The 22,408-nt window shown below is 44.4% G+C and overlaps 1 protein-coding gene across 1 annotated transcript; it reads right to left on the reverse strand.

Annotated features, from left to right (window-relative positions):
• Positions 1–1,838: 1,838 nt before the first annotated feature.
• LOC119166985 (UBX domain-containing protein 1-B) lies at positions 1,839–20,745 on the reverse strand. The gene is made up of 10 exons (XM_037418387.2): positions 20,554–20,745; positions 20,411–20,464; positions 20,193–20,293; positions 16,566–16,683; positions 14,619–14,750; positions 10,161–10,280; positions 7,600–7,671; positions 6,351–6,504; positions 5,430–5,610; positions 1,839–2,071 (listed from the first exon to the last, which is right to left on the reverse strand). The coding sequence occupies exons 1-10, from the start codon at positions 20,604–20,606 to the stop codon at positions 2,028–2,030; spliced, it is 1,029 nt and encodes a 342-aa protein (XP_037274284.2). The 5' UTR covers positions 20,607–20,745; the 3' UTR covers positions 1,839–2,027.
• Positions 20,746–22,408: the final 1,663 nt, after the last annotated feature.

The following is a 22,408-nucleotide window of genomic DNA, read 5'->3' on the forward strand; positions in this document are numbered from 1 at the left end:
CGAAGGGCGCTTCTGTGCAATAGCACAGAAAGTGCAGGGACGTGCCGTCATAAAAATACTCAGCCCCTGCATCGTCGTATTCAAACTAACCTGGCAGTAACTTACACTTCAAATTTAAATGTGGCTGTGCCGAGCTGTTCACCTTAAAATTCGAAAGAATCGTAAAACCGAGGTGAAGGGGTGGAGAAAAAGTTCACAACACACAATTATTTTTTTATTTTTAAGGGCAACAGCAATGTCATTCAATGCTCAAAATGATTGGGAGTTTAGGAGTTTGATTGGGAGTTTTAGACGTCAGTGATCATACTAGTACTCACAATTATGCGGCGCATACATGGCTCAGCATAAGTAACCGAACAAAATGTGTAGTGTCCCGTGACACTATAGCACTAAGAGCCCCTTCGAAATCATAGTGCGCTTTTCCGCGGACCTATAGTGTACTGCGGCGAAGGTATGTATCTTAAACGTTCTGCGCGAGCCAGATAGAACAAGGCCAAAAAATTTTCGAACTGCAACGTTTTTTCTCTTTCACGATTGGATTGTGTTTAGGGCACAACTTCTCGGCTCGCTTTCAAGGTGAGTTCGACCAGAGTAACAACGTCACCCGTCCATTGGCCCGGAGACGGCACCGGATATTTAAAACCGGGCAGGCGCAATTTTAAGACAGAAAAATAATTTTCTGAAAACCAACGTGGTGGCTGGCAACAACAGCATTCGCAGGCAGCACATCGAGCTTGTTTGCGTGCGGAAAAGGTGGCATACGCTTCAAGATTGAGCTCCTAACATTGCAATAACCGTGTTCACTGACTAGGAAATTCATATCTGCCGCGGAGCGTTGGTGGACACGGCAACGAATTTTCGTCTTGAAGTTCCATCGTCCCACCTATAGGTATCCGCTGAGGGCAGCGGACAGATGCGCGCGGCATTATTAATTTATCTGGTCGATCGCATATGGCGAGCGTCTTCGCCTAACGTATATATCTTACACCATGGTTTAGGGTTAGACTCTGTGTACTTGGATTGACTGGTGACGCAAACTGCAGGTGGCCAACGCGGTCTCAATTTCTCCCTGAAATTAGCACACCCGAGAAAATTTTGAGGCTGGTAGGCCATTTTGGCGCAGCATGGTGCAATTTTAGCAAATTTCATGGTTTTGGTGCAGCTCAACACAACAACAAAGTATTGTATCGAATTCGCGCAGCTGTTGCACCCCAGCCTATAGAATAGAAAAAAAGTACATAGAACCTACTACTCTATACTACAGATGAGGAACAGAGAAGAGTGATGAATGTTAATACGGAAACATAAACATACAAGATCAACACACCTGGACAACTTCAGTCATGTATCTAGTCTAGTGGTTTGAATAAAAGCCACAACTGCTTCCACAACCACACCTGTAATGATGACTTGAGGCCAAAGACGTAACACATGCTTATGATTTTGCATTGCCAGGAGTTCAAGGGTTCCTATCTACAGCTCCCACTGAGGTTACATAACTAAAGTCATACACACAGTACCCATGCATTCAAATTAGACCTAATTTTGCTTGTTATGACAATTGCTATGAGCAACTGCTCGTAATGCCTCGATTGGCAGCAATCCCGGTTGCGAAAGGTAATGTTAGCGTAACTGTAAATGTCTGAGCACATATAACGCACACATGACATGAACTGTAGATGCTAAAACAAAACTATGTGCATTATTTAGGCCTAAATTTTTTGCTTCAATCCATAAGTACTGTGTGAACATAGCACAGCTCCTCAAGTCCCTATACAAAGAACTCTTCTCAGACTTCACACGGTGCCAAATAAAGAAAGAGACACACAGGCCAGAAATATGTAAGAAAACATGCCCCCCCTGCTTCCCAAAGCAAGACGGGAACTGAAAGTTTATTGTGCACAGCACAGTCGGCGTTAATATACAAGTCTCTGTATGCCAGCACACTTTGCCAGCACGAACACACACACACACACGGCTTCCAAAGCTGCTTGCACTGTAGTCGTCTCAGCTGAACACCAGCTAAATCACTTTGCTTTTGTTAAGATGATCACTGCAGATGGCACGAGGCCTGGACAAAGATGAAGGACAAAAGAAAAACTGGTGAGAAACTTAACAAACACCTAGGTCAAGCTGCACTTGGCGACAAGTTTTCTTGGCATTAAAGGAAAAGCTTCGAGGGCTCAAGTTATGCACATGTAGCCCTACGCCAAGCAGTACGATTTGGCGAACGTATCGTAATACTGTGGAAAGTGGTTGAGGGCACACCATGAGCGTGTCATGTAGATGCAGACGCTGCTTAGCGTTTTGGAGGTGCACATAAAAAGGCAGGAATTTCTCGTGCGTCTGAAAATGCCGTAAAGTCATATAAGTACAAGTTCCTTGCCGGTTTGTGTGCTGCATCTTGTCTCAAATAGCTCCACGTAGAAAATACTGTCGCTATTGTAGAACTACATTTGCTGGCAGATGGATGCCCGCCAAGAAAATTTGTTGCCGAGTGTAGTTGGCACTCATCAGTGGCTCCTGAGAGCACCCTTGCTATCATCAGACATGCACTTGCTCACGAACGCCCCACAGCTAACAAAAGTATAAATGCAATACCGTAGTAAATGTTGACAGCAGAAAGATGCAGAAGCAGGGGTGCAACAGCCAAAATAGAATTCGTAGCAATTTTCAGAGCAGCAAAATGTTACTTTTGAAGCACTAAAATCCAATTTTGGAGCAGGTTATGCGGCACAAAACCTTCATTTTTTTCATCATGAAACACCTAATTCGGAGCAGTATAAAAAAAGAAAGCTTACATTTGGAAAAAAAAAAAATGCACAACCATTCAACATTCCCTAAATCGTGCAGAGTTATAGTGTAGGGTTATAGCCTGGATCTCTGAATTGATTGATGATGCTAACAACAGGTGGCCTATGTCGCTTCTATCTTGCAGAAATTAGTGCAACTGAGAAAAGTTTGAGGCTGGCCGGTGATTGCAGCACAGCGTGGCCGCAACTTCAGCAAATTTAGTAGCTTTGGCACAGCTCGGCGCAAAAATGCGGGACTGCATCTAATTGGCACTATTAGCGGAGCTTTTGCACCCCTGAAGAAGATATGCAACCCCCAGTAGAAGAGAAGAGTACTGAAGTGTTGAGCAAACATAAAGCACTTCCTGAAGCAAATCTTGCGTGATAGGCTTGAATGACAATGTGGCAGAGCACTATCTTTCGTCCCGTGCATCTAGCGTTTATGTGTAGAATGAAAACATGGAAGCCGGCACTTTGATTGATATGTGGGGTTTAACGTCCCAAAACCACCATATGATTATGAGAGACACCGTAGTGGAGGGCTCCAGAAATTCTGACCACCTGGGGTTCTTTAACGTGCACCCAAATCTGAGCACACGGGCCCACAACATTTCCGCCTCCATTGGAAATGCAGCCGCCGCAGCCGGGATTTGAAATCGCGCCCTGCGGGTCAGCAGCCGAGTACCTTAGCCACTAGACCACCGCGGCGGGGCGGAAGCCGGCACCTTATTACATTGTTTGTAACTGTTGTCATCAATCACAAATATCTCTGAAAAATGGTAACTCGACTTTTCAATGTTTCCTGCCAATCTAGAAGCTTCTGAAATTGGGAGAATCACTAGGCGATGCCTTTGCTCAGTCAACAAAACTATCCTTATCTCATAAGGTCACTTGAAGAGGTCCCTGCAACACTTTTTAAACAATGAACCAAATTTGTGTTTACATAAAATGGTCGCTTCAAACGGACTCAGAACACTTTGGGATCATACTCAGAATTTACTGCAGATGCTCTTCTGAACATGTGACACAAATACTGCAGCACAGCATGGTGCACGGGCAATTATACTTCATAGACAGCCAAAAATGGATCTCTCTCCTGTCGGAAAACTGAAACGAACATAGCCTATGGCTGATTTCATGATCGCAAATGCGTCCTCGACAGAACTGGTATAGGTAAGTTGCTACTTCCAAGCTGAATAAAGAAAAGATATAAGCTTATGTCACTTCCGAACACCGAAGTAAGCCCTTTTAGTACTTCCCCTCACAATAAATGGTGATCCGCTTATTTAGTTTTTTCCAACGTACACAGCAGGCGACATGCGACTTACTAAATTGCTGTTACGAACTTTACAGAACTAAGTGGGTCGCTTTCCTTGTAGTACTGCCCCCGCTACTGCCACACCACTTACCAATTCGTATCGTCAGTTCCGAATTCACTGGCACACTTGCCAGCGCGCAGTTTCTCTTCTACGTGCCTCACGAGCTGTATGCCTCAGTAGACATCATTTAGTACTTAGGTAATTCAAACTGCTTCAAATGTGCTATGTATCTGGGTTTAGCTACTAGTACATATGTATTTTTCAGTCAACCTTAAGCACCAAGTACTCGCAGAGCTTGGCCGTACCTTATAACGACTGCAGTGCTGTAGCCACAGGAGTGGTTTTGTGCTGCCTAGGCACCGGGGGCACGATGAAATGCTGATGCAGCAATCTCGCGATTACACACAATCATACCAAGACTATAATTTTTTTTTCGAAATTTGGGCAAAGCAATTTATCGGGAGATTTATAGCCGCGATTATACAATCGGAAAGAAAGGTGAGACGTTGAGAGTCTTGTGGGCAAATCGGTACAGTGTCCCAGCATGCAGGCTTATGATATTGCGAAACTCCCCCCCCCCCCCCCGAGTCTGCACATAAGCAACATCTTTTTGTCACAGCCAAAGCAATGCTTAATAAGATAACTTCAAGGGGCCATGAGCCACTTCCCCAAGCAATCGTCAAGCAACTTCAGTATCGAAGCTCATTTGTCTCATGAACCGACTGCCATTGAAAATCTCTCCGATGGGTCGAGAACGAGTAGAGTTACAAGAATTTGCACATGTTCCAAGCACTTTCAGCTTTCACTCGTGATAGCAAGGGAAGTTATGTCAGCGAGCATCATGACTTCGAGCACACATGATGATATGTAATCACCCATTGCGATTCAAGTGTGCTAGGCCCACGACAACTTGGATATAGACAGGGCATATAATGAATCACAGCCATGATCTAAAATCCACCTAAATGTTCGTCCGTCCACACCCCCCCCCTCCGATTTTCAATTGTTCTCATTGCGCACTTTTCTATTTCGTAACGCTATTGTTGCCCCCTCCCTCGCCACCGCACCTTCACTGAGAAGCACGCTCACTCCCTGGACACTCCTCTGAGAATTTTTCTAACAGCTGCATTATAACCAGTCTTTCATTTTGGCGGACTGCATAATGAACGGTACGCATAGAGTTCAATGGGAGGATGAACAGCAGTCAGAAAAAAAAAAAAAACGCATTATAGCCCGTCTGGCACTGTAAGCAGGTTATGCTACAAGTGGCCTAAGCTGCAATTTGGATCACGAAATTCCCACACACAAGCGCACTCACCCAAGGCATTGAGGGGCTTGCCGTAGTCTTCGTCGGAGAACACTTTCCGTGGGAAGCTGGTCATCAGGGTGAACGGAAGGTCGCCGTCCGTCCTGTTCATCTCAACGTAGAGTCGGACCGCTGCCAGCTCTTCGTGCGCTCCAAAGGTTTGTGTCAGCGTCTGCCCGTTCGTCAGGCGTATCTGAAAGAAAGACCACAGCGTCGTTCTCAAACCAGTACAGCGGCGCAATATTGTAGATGTTCTCCAATAAAACATCCTATTGTGCCGCACGTGCCTGATCAAGCCTCGATTGGCAGTCGGAAATGAAAAGAGCAACAAAAAAAAAAGGCAGTGCTGTCACTCAATTAGTCGCCTACGAGGCAAAGAATGAGCACAGAATAAATGGAGCCACCGTTCCATCCATAACAACAATATCCGGACAATTTGGACTGATTCCCATAAAAAGTCAGCTACAGCTTTGCAGGGCAGCGGCATTTCCGCTATGAAGGCAGATCGGTAATTTTCTACAATGTCATTGAACATGGCTTATTAATATCTATGGTTTAATGTCTCAAAACCACGATGAGACTATGAGCGCTGCCACAGTGGAGAACGCGATACATTTCTAACATCTGGTGTTCTTTAACATACACCGACATAGCACAGTACACGGGCCTCTACCATTTCGCCCCTATCGAAATTCGACCGCTGCAGCTGGGAACGCATACGTAACCCTAGGGCGAGCAGCCGAGCATCGTAACCGCTACACCAGCGTGGTGAACACGAAATGTGGTTTGGCTTCACGTGGAAATACAGCATGCAACATTCAAAGCCATCCTTCTGGAAGGATAAAGGTGCGGGTCGGAATCTAGCAAAACCTGTAATCCGCCACGAGGAAGGCGCGCACTGAAAGAATAGCAGGTGCACTCGAAGTGGCGTACCTGAAGCCTGCACTGGTCGTACTCTTTCTTCGGCTCGACGGGTGCGACCGGAGTGGGAGGCTTGGCCACGGCGGCCGGAGGGGCCCCTCCTCCCATGTTGAACTTCTCTCTCCTCTCTAGCTTGTCCCTTTCGATGTCCTCGAGAACTTTCTTCCTGTTTGAATGCAATGGAAGAATGAAATAAAGTGCACGGAAAACCTCGAAGTAGTAGTGCACAAGTGACCTCAGTGTGAACCGGGGGTTCCAGTGTATTGCCCACTGTTCAGCTATAGACTCAAACTTGGATACAACAAATCCCGATACTATAATCAATTATCAGTTATAACCATGCAAACGACGAATAGTCTTACCCTAGATACAGTGTTACAAAACTGTGTTTATAACAAAATTTCGGATATAAACGAAGTTATTTTCGTGGCAGACTTGACTTTCTTATGATGAGGTTTGTTGCTTCGTTTAACACAACAGGTGAAACGCTGTGTAGACTAGCAAGACTTCTTTTCTTGCTGTAGGTGTGTATGCATAAAGAGATAGTTCAATATATTGTTCTCTCAGTTTTAAGGGCAGCAATAAATAAAGATAATTAATGCCTTCCAAATATACAATGACAATTACATGGCAGCAGCTATACAGCTGGATTGCTTAGCGTCTTACTGTTTTCATCTTTTCATCTTTTTGGGATTTCATTTTGGTGTTTCGCAGGAAGTGGCTACACTTCATGCAGCAGCTTGTGCTCATGCGATCGTTCACATTAATAAAAAAAACAGGCCGCGAGACACACAGTAGGTGTCACACACAGTAGGTGTCACACACAGCAGGTGTTATACCTAGTGAAGCACTGCTAATTATACATCTTACCGACCGAACCTCCACAGCGTTGCCCCAGATGTGTGAAACAGAGCACTATAATCAAAGAGACACCCTCGTCATCCACACCCTAGTCGAGGCTCCGACCAATTGAAACGAAGTTCCCATCCCACTGATGTTCAAATTAAAAAGGTTAGTTTTTACTTTGACCACAAACCCAGTCTTCTCGCGATACCTCGTCGACATGCATAGACTGCCATTTACCCAAAGGCTGTGGGAACTCAAGTTGTCTGACGCAGACATTGCTTCAATGTGAAACACCAGTGTCACAGAGGCCTGCTGACTATCCTTGCTTCTACTTCATTTCCAGAGACCACCGAGTGGACAGAAAACGGCCATACTATAAGGAATATTTCAAAGGAATATGCAAGATGTCGCTTACTTTGCCAGCATGGCTTCCATCTTCTCCTTCCTCTTTTCTTCGGCCAACTTGAGCATCTCCTGTTCCTCGATCCTGGCGTGGCAAAAAAAAAGAAAGCAACATCATGATACTGAATGGAATACTGTTCGAAAACCAAGTTTTCAACCAAGCATCGCGGATACAGCTAAACATGTAATGAAGCAGATCAACCTGTCGTCAAAACATGGCCTGTGCACTGAAAACATGTAATAATCGGCATTTAAATCCAAATTTGTAAAGACAATTCTACCGCGCCCTCGATTGTAACGCGCACCCGGTTCTCACGACGAAAAAAAAAAAAGTAAAACATCGATTGTAACGTGCACCCATTTTTCGCAACGGAAGAGAGAAAAAAAAAAAAGGTCCTTAGGAGTCAACCTTTGCACATTCAGAACAAGTATTTGGGTTTTAATGCACTGAAGTTGCGAAAGATAAAACACAAAGTCAACCAGCCGGCCCTGCAGCTAAAACTGTGACCAGTACAGCGGCGTTACAAGTCGCGTGATAGGTCAGTCTTCGTCACTGTCGGACAACTCTTTATCGCTGTCAACGGCCTAAAGTATCTAATCCAGCATACGAGATGCCACATTTATTGAATGCCTCGACGATCATGGCTGATGGTATAGCACACCATGCGTCCTTCACCCACGCAGGGAAGTCTTGCAGAGAGGCGTGCTTCATCCTGTTGCCTGGCCTGAAATCGTGTCGTCCATTGATCAGCCAGTCGGTGTAGAGCGCTCGACACTTGCCCTTCACCGGCTTGTCCAGGCAGACACCTAGCGGTTGAAGTTGTGACGTCATGCAGCCAGGTATGACTACAAGGTCCGTATTGCACGCAGCGAACTTGCCCTTGATCTGCTGGTCGAGATGGCACCTGAACGCGTCAAGCACGAGCATCGCTCGCAGGCCCTAACCCGCATCAGGCCGCTTCCGCCAAACGTGATGGATCCAATCGGCCACCAGGTCTGTTGTCATCTAACCTTTCTCGTTAGCTCGCACGATCACACCACTCGGGAATACGACTCCTTTCGAGAAGGTCTTCCGTTTAAATATCAGGTACGGGGGAAGCTCCCGTTGGAGGGTCCCGTTGCAGTCGTGTACTTTGGGACCCTCGTCTGTATATTTTATTCCCTGTAACATCCTTTTATGACATGATAATAAACTGATTGATTGATTCAACTGATTGATTAAGCTTGTGCCCATATGACGTGCAACAGAGCATTGTCATCACTCTAGTTTTTTAGTAGCTGGATGTCAGCATGCGAACTTGCTTCGCCCCCTTCTTCTTGACAGTTGTGGTGCCAGGCATGTCGAAGTAAAGAGGCATCTGATCAGCACTCCCGATTTGCCCAAGCAGGTAACGCGCACCCGGCTTGTAACGCGCAGTTGTGCCGCAAGTCTAGGACGAAACTCTGAAAACTGTGAAGCTTTTCTTCGTACTTCTCCAGCAACTTCTCGCATATGCCCGTTCGCATTCGGAGGGAAAAGCCTTTCCTCTTCATGAAGTTAGTTAGCCAGCACTTGCTCAATTAAACTCGCTATGCATTAGCCCTTTTTCTAAGGTTAACTGCATAGCCCGCACTTGGAGCAGATCTGTGGTCACGGGCCGTTGTGCCGCTCGCTGCTGAAGCACATACTTGGTGAGCAGCTCTCCAATTTGCAGAAACCGACCCTCCTGTGGTCCACTAAAGCCTTTATGTGAAGCTTTGCTGTCTACAATTTTCTGCTTTTGTTTCCGCCGGTCCCGCACGCACGTTTCGGGAACTCCGAACGACCGAGATGCGGCCCGATTTCCGTCCGTTTCTGCACACGCGATGGCTTTTTTTTTCAAGCAGCATTGTGGTGCACTCGTCAAGTATTTGAAGTTGGCCCTTCCATTATGTCAACGTGAATGTACTACAATATGACTAACTTCACAGCACACGTACGAAGTGCCACACATGGGAAACACAATGGCAGAAATGGCAGACGCCCATAGGAGGCGGCCATTTTTGAAATGCCGATGATAATAAAATGACCGTATTCATTTTTTTTTTTTTTCAAGCTCGACTCTAACACCCATGCCATTTATGAACCGGCTTAACCGAAAAAAATGTGCACGCTAGATTTGAGTAATTACAGCACATAAACGCAACACTTCCATCTGTTGTTAGAATGAAGCTGGAAGCAGTTGTAGTTCCCTAACAAGATGAGGACAAGAATTGATTAATGCGATACAGCTACAGCATAGTAAAAAGCGAGCAAGAGTGAAGTTTCAGAAGAAACACATCCATCCAGCACTCAATATAGTGTTGGTAGTCTTGTAAAAGCTGGAGCTGCGTACAGATCTCTTTAGCGAAGAAGAATGCGCTTTAGCCGTTGCAAAGGTTCTCTCGTGGCTGCTGATTACGTGAAAACTACTAGAAAAATATTCCATATTTCAAATACTTTCGAATACGCACTATTCAATTCAAGTACCGAATCGAATACAGTACTATTTGATTAATTATTCAAAAGTTTCAAATATTTGCACACCCCTAGTAGAAAGTAACGATGGAGCTCACTTTTGCCGAGTTGTGGCAACTTCTTGGCCAAACTTTCGGCGCTCCTTTTCCCGTTCGATGGCTTCTTTCTTCTCCTTCTCCTCTCGCTCCAGCCGCCGCTGCCGTATCTTCTCTTCCAGCCTGGACAGTTAAACGATGAAAAGAAAAAAACTTTCGAAGTGCTCAATACAAAAAAAAACACGAATTGCTAGTGTCAAAAGTAATATAATACTGCTTGTAAACCAATTTGCACAACGAAAAAAAAAAAAATGAAGCAATGCTAGCCTTTAACTTTGCTGTCTGTTAATGGCCCACGCACATTGGCATTTTTATGGCTTGGCGTACTCCTCGAATTAACATCGTGGCTTCGTCGCATGGCCAAAGCGAATCTCAGAGGCCACACAGAAGGAAGCACTTGTTTGAGATCTGCCCCACCAGGTGCGGAAACGATCTCAGCTGCTGCTCACACAAAAACGGCCCGCTTTTTCGATGAAGGCGTCTGATTAATTTCCAATTTTTCATGCATCACCTCGTTAGCTAATGCGTCCTTATCATAGGTAAACTTATGCTACGGCATCATACATAGCAAACGTAACCCATACCTTGAACAAGAACCATCGATATCATGCCAGTTTGAATTTCATGAGTGAAGCTCGAGGTAAAACGTCCACAGTCTGCGAAAAAACCTCCGCTCCATTGCCTAGCAATAACAAAGCCGCGGCTGCGCACCACCTGGGTATAACCTCGTCTGGCCCCGCATAGATCAAGGAGCACCCGCCTCCATGCCACACCCACTGACGGCATGGCACCAACCGAGCACGAGTGACGAAAGTCCCGCATTTCTACCGAGTATGCCACGGCCAGGTTTGCCCGCGAGTTTCTGGTGCTAAACGGACATTCTTGTACAGACTGTTACATATTGTGGTTCGATTCTACTCTATACGCCAAGGAAAGACTTGGCATCAGCTAAGAAGGCCACGTTATGCCTCTAAGATGGACTATCTTTGCTGTTTTCTGAGCTTTACACGGGGAAAGAAAATGACATTTTTTCCCCAGGAAACTGAATATTCAAAACAAAGTAGGAGTTCAACTGGGAATCCTTGAAAGAAACAGAGGAAAGATTTGCACTCAAACTTACAGTACTGCTACTGTTCTCTGCTGCATTCAAGAGGTCGCCAAAACTGGCATCATTACAAGTAAGTTCAACAGTTAGAAATGCAGAACAAACAATAAGACAAGCCCATTGCAAAAATTCATCTCCCAGAAGACAAAGACACAGTGCAGATGACAAACGAGCCAGTGTGTATCGTTACACTGCGTTTTCTCATAACGATACACTAACATGTGACATAACTGAGGTGTTCCACACGGAAAACACACACACACACACACACACACACACACACACACACACACACACACACACACACACACACACACACACACACACAAATGAAAGTAAGCGTGAACTTTCCATTGTACTCAGTGACGAAAGACTTGCATTCTAGAAGTAAGCATGAGGTTTTTGCTTTTTTTTTCAGCTCGTCATTTTTATAATTCATGACTCGTTTGGCACATGCTGTGTAAAGACTGCTGATAGATAGATGTTATTTTCAAAAAAGAAAGAAAAATGTTTGAATGTTGATGAGACACTACAGTGAAACAATAAATCAGTTTAGACTGATCCTCTGAAAACTATACTGAGGTTAATTTCTCCATCATAGGTTCATTATTAATACTTTGTAGTTAAGCCTACTTTTTGACGTGACAAACAATGGCTGCAGTGCATAATGATATAAACTACAATGAAATAGTAAAAAAACAAGTTTCATCATAATCAAGCCAGTAGTTTACTGAAAAAAAAAAAAAAAATTGGAATGTATATGTTCAACTGACTCATCCAGGTGCCATCTCAAAATGGCATCAACGGGTATTTGAGATAAAACGGCCGAAGCAAGTGGCACAGAGTACAGTGGAACCCCGATTATACCACTTCTAGGGGACCACACAAAACGGTCATATAACCCAAGCGTCGTATAATCGAAAAACTAAGATTATAGACCGCGACACTCGGCCTTGCCAGAAAAACGGGTACAGACTGCCTGAATAAGCCCATGGCATGACTTTTTGCCTCTGCAATGAGGGTAGATTAAATTATTGTTGCCAGTGGTAGCTAATGGCAGCAATAATTAGTTCAAAGAAGTCCGAGCGAATCTTTATTATCAGCCTTAAAAAAAATCAAATCCAACGCGCATCTTTCTGCCGATAAATAAATTCCGAAAATTGTCTGCGCATTAAAACAAAACCAAAACCACGTTGCCGTGAGCCTCCCATTAGAAGAGTCAGACCCAGTGCTATCGCTATCGCAGAATGGCGACAAAAAATGAGTTTATGTACGATGGGTTTGTGCGCGACTGAGCTGTGCGCATTGTACTTGTTGCTTCGTGAAGTGCAACTAGGAGTGTCCCGCTGTAATGAACGTTGACCTCAAGTGAAAGTAATTTGGCACGGCGGAAGCAGCTGTGTCGTGCCCTTATGCATGTGCAAACCAGTGTCTTGGAGTGTGACAGAGGCAGATCAGCTGTATGTCGATCAGGAAATGTTTCCGTGGGCCGAAAGTGTGAAAATATCACCTTTATGGTCAGCTAAACCTGCTCTATGTGGATAGAGCTTGACTAGGTGACGACCCCAGATACGTATGCGCGCGATTGGGGCGTATGTAGAAGTGCATGAACTTCCGGAAGAATTAAATTTTCTATTCGATGAAGATGACTTTTTTTCCTGCAGTCCTTTTTGGGGTACACAAGTTCATGTTTTGCACTCTTGAATATTTGTTTGACATGTGATTCGAGGTAAGATGTTTTTTTTCTTTCCTACATCTGAGAGTCGTCATAAGATGCAGGGTCGTCCTGTGTCGTATAACCAAGGTTTTTATTACATTGTTTCTTTGGGTATTTTGCCACGACCAAACCGATTCGTCCTAAAATGCAGGTCAATGCGAAACCAGGGGATGCATAATCGGAGTTCCACTGTACCACTATTTTAAGTTGCATCAAAAAGAGTTGGGCGGAGCTCATTCCAGCTGTAGAACGCCACCAACCCCTGCGCCTCTCGTCAACCTTCGTGGCGCTGTGGTCTCTTCCTGTCATGCATACTTAACTGCATGAACCGACCTTTTCTTTGCCCATGCTTGCTGAAATCGTCAAGTAGACAGCCGTTGACTCTGCATACGCAACTACTTTTCAAGAGGTACGTCTCATCAAGAAAAATATTTGCATGCACAAACATCCGCAATTACACTGAGGCACAGAAGCTGCAATTTCACGGGAGATTGCTTCAATGCATTTATCGGCCAAGTTATTGTGCAAGTTTGTAAGAACACGGGATGGCTGGAAGCCACCACCTCTCCGAGAAAACAAAAAAAGAGCAAATTATATGGCATACTTATTGGTAGGCACTTTCTGCCTGAAGAAAAGAAAAATTCAGAAGCTATCATGCAGAACATCCAAATTCTATGCCACTGCAACACTACTTCTGCCTTATGAAAGTATGTTCCTCGAAATTAGAAAGACTTAGGTAAGATACGAGCGACCTAGCATTGCGCTAATTGCAATGGGTGATGTGGGAAAGATTTTTTTTCTGCAGACAGAAAAGTGAGATGTGTCTCACCGTCTCATAAAGGGTTGAAACGGGAAGGTCAGTGTCAATTTCCGTTTTACGACTAACACCGTGATTTTCAATGGCAACGTCATAAATTTCAACTTTTTTTTTTTTCGTATTTTGGCCCAAACGGTACAGGGTTATGTCCTGAAACGTAGTATGTTATGTCCCTGGACCCCTCAGAAGTCATGCATTTCACTCTTTACCTATTAAGAACTACATAGGCACTAGTAGATGCCGTCAATATCTATGACGTCACGAAGAATGGTGCAGGAACTCGAAGGAAGTGTCACCAACTGCATTTTTTTCCCTCTCTTTTTCTAGTTACCAAGCATCTTCTCATGGGAAACAAGATGTATTCAGTATTGTATGAGGGTAATTTACTAATACACTCAAACTTCGATATAACGAATCTATATACAGTTGAAGCTCTTTATAAGAGACAAATGAGTATAAGAGACACCCGTGTGCATACAGTTATATACGGGTTCATATAAAATGCATACGAGGTACCCTGCTTATAAAAGACATCTCATATAAAAGATAAGAACTGCGGCTAATAGTCTTGCAGTAACTGTAGTGTGAGTAGTATACCTTTATTATAAAGTTTTGGATATAACGAAGTTATTTTCATGCAAGCTGCAACTCTGTTATGATGAGGTTTCATAAACAAAGGAATGTTTTTTTCCTCCTCTAAGCGCTCGTTTGTCCCCTGCGGGATAGGGCCCTTGCCTTTCGTGTGCACAGAAATTTAGCGATAAATATGAACTTGTCCAACGTCCAGCTTTTACTGCAACAAAAAAAGCGAATAACGCTTACTTTCTAGCTTGTTCTTGCTTCTCCTCTTCAGTCAGGGGCTTGATTTCCTCCGTGGACTCGGAGAAATGCTCGTGTTTAGACTTGACGCTGTGATACTGCGCTTCGAGCGCACCCCTGAAGAGCTTGCCGCACCTTTAAAAAAAGCGAAACAAGTGACTGTTTCATAGAACGCAGCAAACTGCATCTCACGCTAGAGAGAGGTAGCAATCCATAAATTTTGCTCAGTCACAATTTTTCTTATTAATTTTGCAGGCTGAAGAGGAGACCCTCCATCACAAACATGTTTTTTTTTTTTGTTTCTAAGCAGATTTTTGTGAAACTGTCCGAGCTTAGGTAATGTTATGAGCCTATTTCAAACATGCAATTCGTATTATTGTAATAAAACACAAAGTTTCCGTAATACTGAATAGTACTTGTATTGCTAGAAGCAAAATTTATTTCTAAACTATAAGAGTTATAATGCAAGTCAATGTATCACAATGACATGGAATGAATACTGCACGCAGTAAATCAATAATGGTTGTGCTAAACCTATTTTAACCATAGTTATGTTACATTCATCCTTTGCGAGTGAGTCAACACGAAGCAGGGATTTCGCTCACGAAAGTTCGACATACCATACTTTTGCTAAAATGGACCTAGAACAGCTATTTGTGTTATAGTGCATAGAGTATTCATTCAAAGTCATTATCATATGCTGATTGCCTTTGAGACGGTCACAGCTTAAAACTAAGCTTTGCTCCTAACATGGTAAACAAACTGATTGATATTTTAAAAACTGAATATTGTACTAGAAAAAAACCACATATTGAGATCACAATGTAAATATATTACCATAAGCAGTGAAGGTTTCATAAGAATCAGCTAAGAAGTAAAGGGATATGTTTCTAAAGCAAGGCCTCCCTTTAACAACGAAAACAAGCTCGAAATCGAATGCAGCCCCGACAAATGTTTGAGGCCTCAATCGCTCGACTTCCAGGTTCATATTTCTCACCATGTGTGGCATTCTATTTCTGCAATCATTCAGCAGAAATTTCATGCTACATAAAATAAATTTATTATCAATTATAGTTTGTACGAAAACATCAGTGGCGTCTGGAGCCACAATACTGTCCCACCAAGTTCTGATGACTCTACTGTCGCATCTGAAGCCATGTATAATTTGGTTTGTGCTTCGAGCTGGACGCAATAAAAGTTAACAGAACTCATCAGTTGCACAACTCTCAAATAATTAATGGTGCATAAGTTAACCTATTAGATTGACAGTTGTTTGATAAAGAAAATTCAGAGAAAATGAAGCTTGACGTTAATGTACTCCTATTCACTAGCCATGCATCCAACCAAAACATTTACAATTACACCCAGTCAATAGCCTTCTCTATTTCTCCACCAAGTTTATTTTTTATACTACATAACACTGATGAGAAATTGTCAAACAACAAATGTTGCCAGAGCCAACATTCCTTGTTTGACTACTTCTTTATTACTTCAAGCCTACGTACACACTGCACAGAACTTGTACAGTGAAGCTGCACATTGCAGAGTTCTGGCAGATCGCGTCCTTAAACATAAGACATGCATAACGATGATTTTTGGTGCCCATCACACATCCCACGCTCTCCATCCTTTTAAATTCGTGACACGCTGTGCAGAATTTCCCACCTGGCACTACGCCTCTGGCTCGTGACCAAATGACTGCGCAAGGGAAGTTATTCAGCAGGCTGTTTTCAGACTCGCTACGGGTTGAATGCATGCTAGTCGCTTGAAGGAAGAACAAGATTTGATGGAGCACCAACCCGCGCAGAAGTGCGAATGGACGCAAAAACTGCGCGAGACCCACTGCCACGGAACATGGAGCCGCAGGTTTTCAACTTCACAGTACTGGAACAGCTGAAAATTTTTGTCTTGCATTAGAGTGCACAATGTGCTAGTACTTGTTCCACTTACTCATCACACTTCAAACTTTTGGCGGATGCGTCCGCAGCCGCTGCAGGTGTTTCGGGGATCGATTCCTTGCTGTTTTCTTCGGCGTGATCTTTCTGCACTTCAGGGTTGCTGGTAGACTCTAAAACACACCGTCACAGGGAAGCCAGTGGTCAAATTGAGCCAGCAAATACATATGTCTGTAGACTACAGATTCATAAGTCACAGTAGCAAAGTAACATGCATAATAACCATGTATAAATGCTTTTTTTGGTGAATTTACGCATGTACGGTATGGATGGTAAGAAACTACATGCGGCATCTACACTATCTATCATTCCACATTTATCTTCAAGTGGTTGTACCATGGATGGTGGTAACGACACTAGAGCCATCCTTGACACAATCGAGAACTATTTAGCATTTTTTTTTATTTCCATCAAGGTCAGAGCTCGATAAAAAGAGCATGCCACGCGGTTCGCGTTTTTTTTTTTCCATTCTTGCTGCTGAGAGTTTCAGCCAGACCAAAAGGTTGGGTACTAATATAGGTAGACCAAACTGCCAGTTTAAACAGAATCTAGCAGAAAATATTGAATTTAATGCGTTTTTCAAAATTTTCTGCATCTAGTAGCCGCACCATAAACCAGAGACGGTTAAGCTTCACTTCACCGGAAACAATCGTGCCAGCAATGCCAGCTCTCACCCGCGTCTTTCGAACCCATTAGCTTCCACAGCTGGCGATCCAACGGCCGTGTGGGTGAGGCCGAAAGCGTTTCGACTGGCGATCACGGGCCGCTTAGACAATAGCTGTCCTTGATAATGCTTCCTAGATGATAGCACATCATTTCATGTGTGCTGGATATGTTCTCCACTAGGCAGAGACAGCTGGCTATTGTTGGAGGTATTTGTAAGTGTGAGCGCTTTTTTTAGCAGCGAAGCGCGTATTTTTGAATTTTTTTAAAACATGTCGTCGTGCAAAAACCCGCCTGCCACGGCTTCACCAATGCACCTACAAGCCGCCGAGTGGCTCATTTTCTTTCGTCAAATTCTGCCTCCAAATAATAATAATAATAATAAAATTTCCCAAGTCTGTGCTTAGTTCAAAAGGCACAATGCAAAAAGTCCGCGAGCTAGTGGTAGTGCAAAAAATTCAAGCTTTTTCACCATGTCGATCCTGCGTAATTAGAAGTTTTTCACACACAAAGATTGCGCTGAAACCATTGATGAAATGAAGCACTGCTAACAGAATAAAGCAAGATTTCTGATTGTATGATGTTTTTGCGGATTTCATTATTATTTATATACACTGCCCCATGTCAGCACGACACAAAGATTGTCCCACGGGGAGCGTAGAAGCCAAAGGGTTAAGCTACTTGACGCCCACTACCAAGCCCACCGGCAGCAAATGATTCTACCAAGTAACATACCCCCCCCCCCCCCCCCCCGTAAGAGGAGGGCACCTTTCAGAGATTTTGTGGAAGGGAGAAAACAGGATGTAAAAGAGAAGCGGGGAAGGGATAGCAGGGCAGAAACACGTTCACCCTGCACTCGTCACGGTGGTTGTGACGTCGCAGCTAGTAGTGGCGTGCAGCCGCCACACGCTGACAATCCTTTCAGAATACAGCCAACTGTCCCAAAAGAGAAAAAATTCTGTTTATCGGAACAGTCAAGACTTATGAGCAGGATTTCAATGTTTTCATCACTTTGTGAAAATTCTGTGCAGCGTCACTGGAACAAGTGATGTGGCAGACACCTCTGACTGAATTATTACTTTTTGGACGCCAACTGATAATGATAACCGTGCGCCCCGACGTTGCACTTCCAAAAAGTAGGCATTGTGATAAGGGCATCAGTTAATCTCAAAACTGGAAACCTGTACAAAATATTCCACTTGCCACAAATAATAGTCATACCTAGATAGCACAATTATTTCTTGAACAGGGCAATATACTTCATCCATTATCTTGGGTGCCCTGTGTACCCAGAGAACTTTCATTTGAAAGATGCAAAGAAAGGAGATGTTTCAGCGAGTCTATCTGTCAATCTTTACATAGTAGAGAGCGTGAAACGTACACAAAAATTCTATGAATGCGCAGTTTTGTACAAGCACAGGAACAAAGAAACATGTGTAATGGTCGAGGCTCGGCATTTCGATATGAAATACGTCGCGCCCTCTGATCAGCAAGAGGTGCCTATGGGTCCCGCAGCGGTCCTATGGCCAGCAAGCCTTGTCCGTCGCAATGTATCGGAATCCTCGTAAGTAAACCTCTGTTTGTTGACAATCTGAACACAGAGTCTTCTCTGTGCCATATCAGAAAGCCAACGAAAAAAGCGATAATGCTCTATGAGCGCGAATGAGTGTCATCCCCGTTTCTGGTCGCCATTTGCAAGGTAAGCCTGAAGCAAATTTGTGTCCGCAGCATGTGTTCACTTTTGTCTCCTTAGTGTGTGTTAACTAGCTAATGGTTCACCTATAATGGACAACTTAAATGAGGGTTAGTGGAAATTATTTCATTTTTGTTTACAGGGAGAATGACTTTGTCTAGCCTGTGCCATCATAGTCATTGTAGTAGTAGTGGTTTAGTAAGAGGCATTAGGCAAGCACATGACCATAAGGGGGAATGAAGAAATCATGATAATAACACTTTGCCCTATCAAGTGTAAGCATGTTTTGCAAATATAGCAGTGGAATCACAACACAATGTGGTCTTGCTAGCCAACCACGTATACACTTACACTTTTGAGCTTCACTGTCTGACGGCATAGCAAAAACGCATAAAACCTTCTGAATTTTTCCCAAGAAAAAGTCCGGGCATGGAGTCGGTGCCAAGCTTGCCGAGATGTACATTCAGCCCATGGGATGAGGAAGCCTTACCTAAGCATTGTCAACCCAGGCACATAGTACCCCCTGCTTTATCAAAGAGACTTGGGCAATGCAAGAATATTGTGAATTATTTAGCAAGTAATGATGTTTCCACCTGATGCAGTCATTAGTGCCGCCATTTAGTGACATGCATTTCAGCACATATTTGTACTAAGGCAGTCAAATGAAAATTTAAAATTTCTAACTTTTCATCAAATGACACTCTCAACCACACTTTGTGTGGAACAGCAGTGTTTCCAACGCCCATGCGAACTTGAAAACTAAGCAAGTCTAAGTAAGAGAATTTCGAGTGTGTTGCAGAACTTGACATTTATCTAGTCAAAGCATTAGTGATTGCAAGTTAGCTACGAAGCTGGCCATCGATCAACGATGTGGTCTATTTCCTCAGCTTATCCAACCATTTCATTTAAGTTTGCTTCGCCGAAACGCAGGCAAAAGTTTTATCAGAACGAATCAGCTGCACGTTTGACCGGCCCGGCGATCGTAAACACGGCCAAGAACATGCTACCGGCCAAAGTATAGTTTGCAAAGCTTTCAGAACAACACAAATCGAGCGGCAATTACTTCGCACTAACCGCTTATCGACAGAATCCGGCTAATGACAGGCTCGACACTACGGCTAGATGCGCTCGGTGATTTGAGATTTTACCTCTATGTCCCTACGAACAGCGCTATGGGTGCCTCTGCGTGCGATATCGGCTTATTCGCTAACCACGTGTTCGAATTACCATAGCTAACAAAGTCATCGGTGCACAAAGAGCAGTCACCTGAGGAAGCGTTCCCGGCCTGCGTTTGAGGTGCAGGGGACTTTGGCATAGGCTCAGCCGGTTCGGCGATGTCCATGGGTTCATCCGCGTGCGCTAGAAGCCTGCATACAGGAAACAACAACAGCAAACACCGGCGGTGTTAAGACCTGAGAGCACATTGTTTCGGGGGAAGCTCCCGACGACGTCCCGCTACACGACAAGGAAGAAAGAACACTCACCATTCCATGGCGGCTTCGACGTTCTGGTCACCGCAGACCTCCACCGCCCTCTTCCTAAAGTTTGAAGAACACAAAGCATGTCAGCTAAGAGAAGACAACGTGTCACGCCGGCATCGCGAACAGGTGTAACAATCACGACTTACGCTCTTGCCGTGGAGAAGCCCATTTCTTCTAGGATGCTTACTATGGACGACATGACTGAGGCGATCCTGTCCTATATCGGACCCTACTGGTGCTCGCTCCTCTACGAAAAAGGCACAGCGGCGGAATGATTCAGAAAACAAACGCGATATTAACGCATGAAAAAGTATCACAATATCCCTGCCGACGAGATCTCTATCCTCATAAGTAGAGTGTACTAGAATGGGGGAGTGGGTCCACTGTGGCCGGCGGCAAGCGGTGCGGGTGAAGCAAAAACGGCGGAAAATTTGGTGGCGCTGCAGTAGCCTTCTCCTGAAGTGACGTCAGTTTCGGCGGGAGCGTGCGAGTCGTGCGGCGGTTCGGGCCGCACGACGCGCTGGCGGGGACGCTGAGCGCTCGATGTTGTCGTCTGCTCGACGCGCCGTCGTCTGTTCGATGCACCGTCGTTCGTGCGCTGTTTTCACAATTTGTCTCCTGGTTCTTTTTTTACACATTATTAGAGACAAAAACAAGTGACATGAAATAAAATGTATGCTTTTTTTCGTGAACGCGTAGGTTTGTATTTCCCTTTGAGCAAAGCCGTCTGGACAAAGAATACGCGGCAGACGGCACGTTTGCGTGCGCAGATATGTGTCTGCTGGTTGCATAACGGAGCGTTCCAAGCTGCTTCAAAAGATTAGAGGATGAGCACGTCTAGGCGTAGAAATTACTGTTGTGTCGTAGGCTGCCAAACCGGATACAGCAGAGTTAAAAACCAGCCCAAGCTCTCACTCTTTGGAGTACCTCAAGACGAAGAAAGACGCCGGCTATGGGACCAGAATCTCAACCGCGCTGATCGGCCCTTGCAAGTCACCGATGCCATTTGCGAGCTGCACTTCGAGCAAAAATACATACTAAGGCAATATGTACATATTATCGAAGGCCGAGAAGTATATATAGAGCGGGGAAAGCCGGAACTTCGCAGTGATGCTGTACCCATAATTATACCTCATCTCCTGAAGTGTCCTGACGAGCAGCCCACACCGGAGCAGTCAACGAAGAAGAGAGCGGCTTCACCACCAACCTGTGAAGACCAGCCGTCAAAAAGAACTGCGCTGCAATCAGTTGAGCCGCAACTGAGATTTGAAGATTGCGAAAGTGCGAGGCAAAGCGACAACGCATTTGAACTTGAAGACGTTGTCCGGCCAAACGACCACTGGGCAATGCACAAGTTTCGTCATTATGACGGAATTGCTTATGTTTCGGCCTCCCTAAGTCGTGAACTCGTAAGCATCGAAAAGACTGTGCTCATGAATTACGGTACCGACCGGAGTGAAGTGATTTGTCGGACATATGTTCGGAAGACGCTGATCTCCGAAAAGGTCGCCTATAACCTTGAAGATGCCAAACAAGTCCTGGACTGCGCAGAATCTCTTCACCCTTGCAGAGGAGCAGGTAGGGCGAAGGACTTCACCTATGACGTTCTTACGAAGAAACTGGAGCAGCAAATCTCTCATTCCGACGGCCTTGTCTTCAGTGTCACGTGCAAAGGAGCGGTTAAACAACAAGGTGAGTGCGGCAAACGTTTATTGAGACGTCACTTGTAATTGTACAATTAATCAATCAGTAACCTGTTTAATGCTAGAACATTTGTGTGGCCCCTAATTTTTGTAGTACTCATTAACATTTACGAAAGAATAGTTTGCCTACAGAAAGTGAAAGTGCATAAATTGCGTTTCAAACATGCATGGTAAAAAACTGGAAGCTCTTCATAATTTTTTTCTCGTATACTTCCAGGTTCTTCATGCATTTCATGCAAGTACGTGAGGAAAGTAATACTCACCAGAAAAAGCTACCTAAAACGAAAAGAGCGAAGAA

Source organism: Rhipicephalus microplus, chromosome 6, assembly GCF_043290135.1.
Source record: "Rhipicephalus microplus isolate Deutch F79 chromosome 6, USDA_Rmic, whole genome shotgun sequence".
NCBI lineage: Eukaryota > Metazoa > Arthropoda > Arachnida > Ixodida > Ixodidae > Rhipicephalus > Rhipicephalus microplus.